General features: G+C 37.1%; 1 protein-coding gene across 2 annotated transcripts in view; it reads left to right on the top strand.

Annotated features, from left to right (window-relative positions):
• Positions 1–1,954, top strand: part of rlim (ring finger protein, LIM domain interacting) — a 6,879-nt gene continuing 4,925 nt past the window's right edge. Inside the window, exons 1-2 of one of the 2 annotated variants that reach the window (XM_020619267.1) lie at positions 1–112; positions 1,294–1,520. In XM_020619267.1, coding sequence (XP_020474923.1) covers positions 1,352–1,520 — 169 coding nt within the window. In that variant the 5' untranslated portion in view covers positions 1–112; positions 1,294–1,351. Of the gene's footprint in view, positions 113–133; positions 314–1,293; positions 1,521–1,954 lie in introns of those variants that run through there. The other variant, XM_020619266.1, reaches the window with a different exon arrangement.

Consider the following 1,954-nt stretch of genomic DNA (forward strand, 5'->3'; position numbering starts at 1 on the left):
AGGTGGACTTGAAAATTCCCATAAGAAGCCGTGAATAAGAAGCCACCTTCGTCGTCGTAAAGGGGTAGAACGATAGCATATCTAACATCACTGAACAAGTAACGTATCATTGGTACGGTTAAAGATTTTATAATCCTCCTTACGTTTATTTTCATTAACTAGGTAATTTTAGCTTGTTTTCTTTGGTAAAGTACTGGTTATGGATGTCATTGGTTGACGTCGTTTGCTTAGTTAGCTTGTGGTGGTGCTAATAGTATCGTCAATGTATTTAAATGAAACGTTCGTACTTTTCATCAGTGGTCAGTAAAAACAGGCAAGACAAATTTCAGTTTTACTCCATGCTTACAGACATAATCTAAGCTATATTTGTGCTAAATGAGTTAATGTTAAGATAATGTAACGAAGGATGCTTCTCACGAAGTTACTGGCTAAGTTAGCTTTAGCTAGTGTTAGCTATAACTACCGCTGGTAGAGTATATAGTTAGCCACCCGGCTAGTTAATATGGCAGCTTTTAGCTTATTGAAAGAACAACATAGCCGGGATTGTTTTGTCATGTGAGAAACCTGTTTTGTGTCAAACATACAAATACTATCATAGTCTCAGTAGATGCTAATCATTTGATTTAGCTATATATTATTACAACCAGTGACTCCCTTTTAGCCAGCATTGGTCGAAGTTAGCAACGCTAATGCTAGCTAGCTAACGTAATATAAGCTAGATGATGCCATTTTGTTTTTATCTCGACTTTGACCAACATGCAGTGTTCCCACTGGACTTCACATAAACCAAATTATTGACACTAATTATAGCCATCAAATTGTCACATTTTGATATGACCAGAAAAAGTACGACGCGTTAAGATAAAAGCGGTGGTTCAACTGGCTAGTGTTGCGTATACAGTAATGTTAATAACATATGTCAGGATGATTTGTAATAGTACACGTAAACCGTGTTAACATTAGCTACCGTTTACACATCAGCAGGCTGATGTTATCCACAGAAACGTAATATGTAGCACTGTGGCCAGAGTTTTCTCGTGAATGGTTGATGGTAATACACAGATTCGGCCATTACAGAATCGGCCATTACATCAATCATAGCAAACAGAGTGGGAATGCTTAAAGGTGTCAAATAAAACATGTGCCTTTAGTTGTGTGTCCCTGATGCATAATCCTTTTTGATATCTGAATAGTTGTAACCCCTTAACCCTTCAAGTTAGATGAGGAGTCAATAAGCAGTATATATCCATCTGTTTTTGATATGCATTTAATCTTTTTCTTTTAATACTGCAGCATCTGGATCTTGCTGAAGATTGGAGAATATCCTTTGACCTCCCTTCCTTTCAAATCAATGGAAGGGTCAGACAGTTTAGACCAGGGTGGCAGTGACCAGCCAGAATCTCAGCGCAGAAGGCAGCGGGACCGCCTGGACAGGGAGGAGGCCTTCTATCAGTTTGTCAACAATCTCAGTGATGAAGACTATCGTCTCATGAGAGATAACAATCTTTTGGGCACCCCAGGTAAATAAACTTTGATCTAATTACACTTGTCATAGTCTTGTGAAAGTCATGTTTGAATGTGAAAATGTGACACTTGTATAATTTCGATAAACTCAAAAGGTCAATAGTTTTATTATTAATAGGTTAAGTAGGTAGTTGCACTTTTTGTGGTTACGCTTTTTTTTTTTTTTTAACATTACTCATCTTTATTTTATGTGGTCTCTCTTTTTAAGCTCAGTCTTGGCTGTACTGAGCTACATTCCTTGCTTTCAGAGATTTTTAGAAATGCTAATATTGATTTAGACAAACTTTAATCTTAACATTCTTGTCATTAAATGAATACCCTGGCGATTACTTTATGTGCACTGCAGTGTTTTCCACAGACTTGACTTGGATAGGCCACCCAGTTATATTAACAGCCACCCAAGAATATTTGGCCATCCATTTTTATTTTA

This window comes from Monopterus albus, unplaced genomic scaffold (assembly GCF_001952655.1).
Source record: "Monopterus albus unplaced genomic scaffold, M_albus_1.0 scaffold217.1, whole genome shotgun sequence".
Lineage (NCBI taxonomy): Eukaryota > Metazoa > Chordata > Actinopteri > Synbranchiformes > Synbranchidae > Monopterus > Monopterus albus.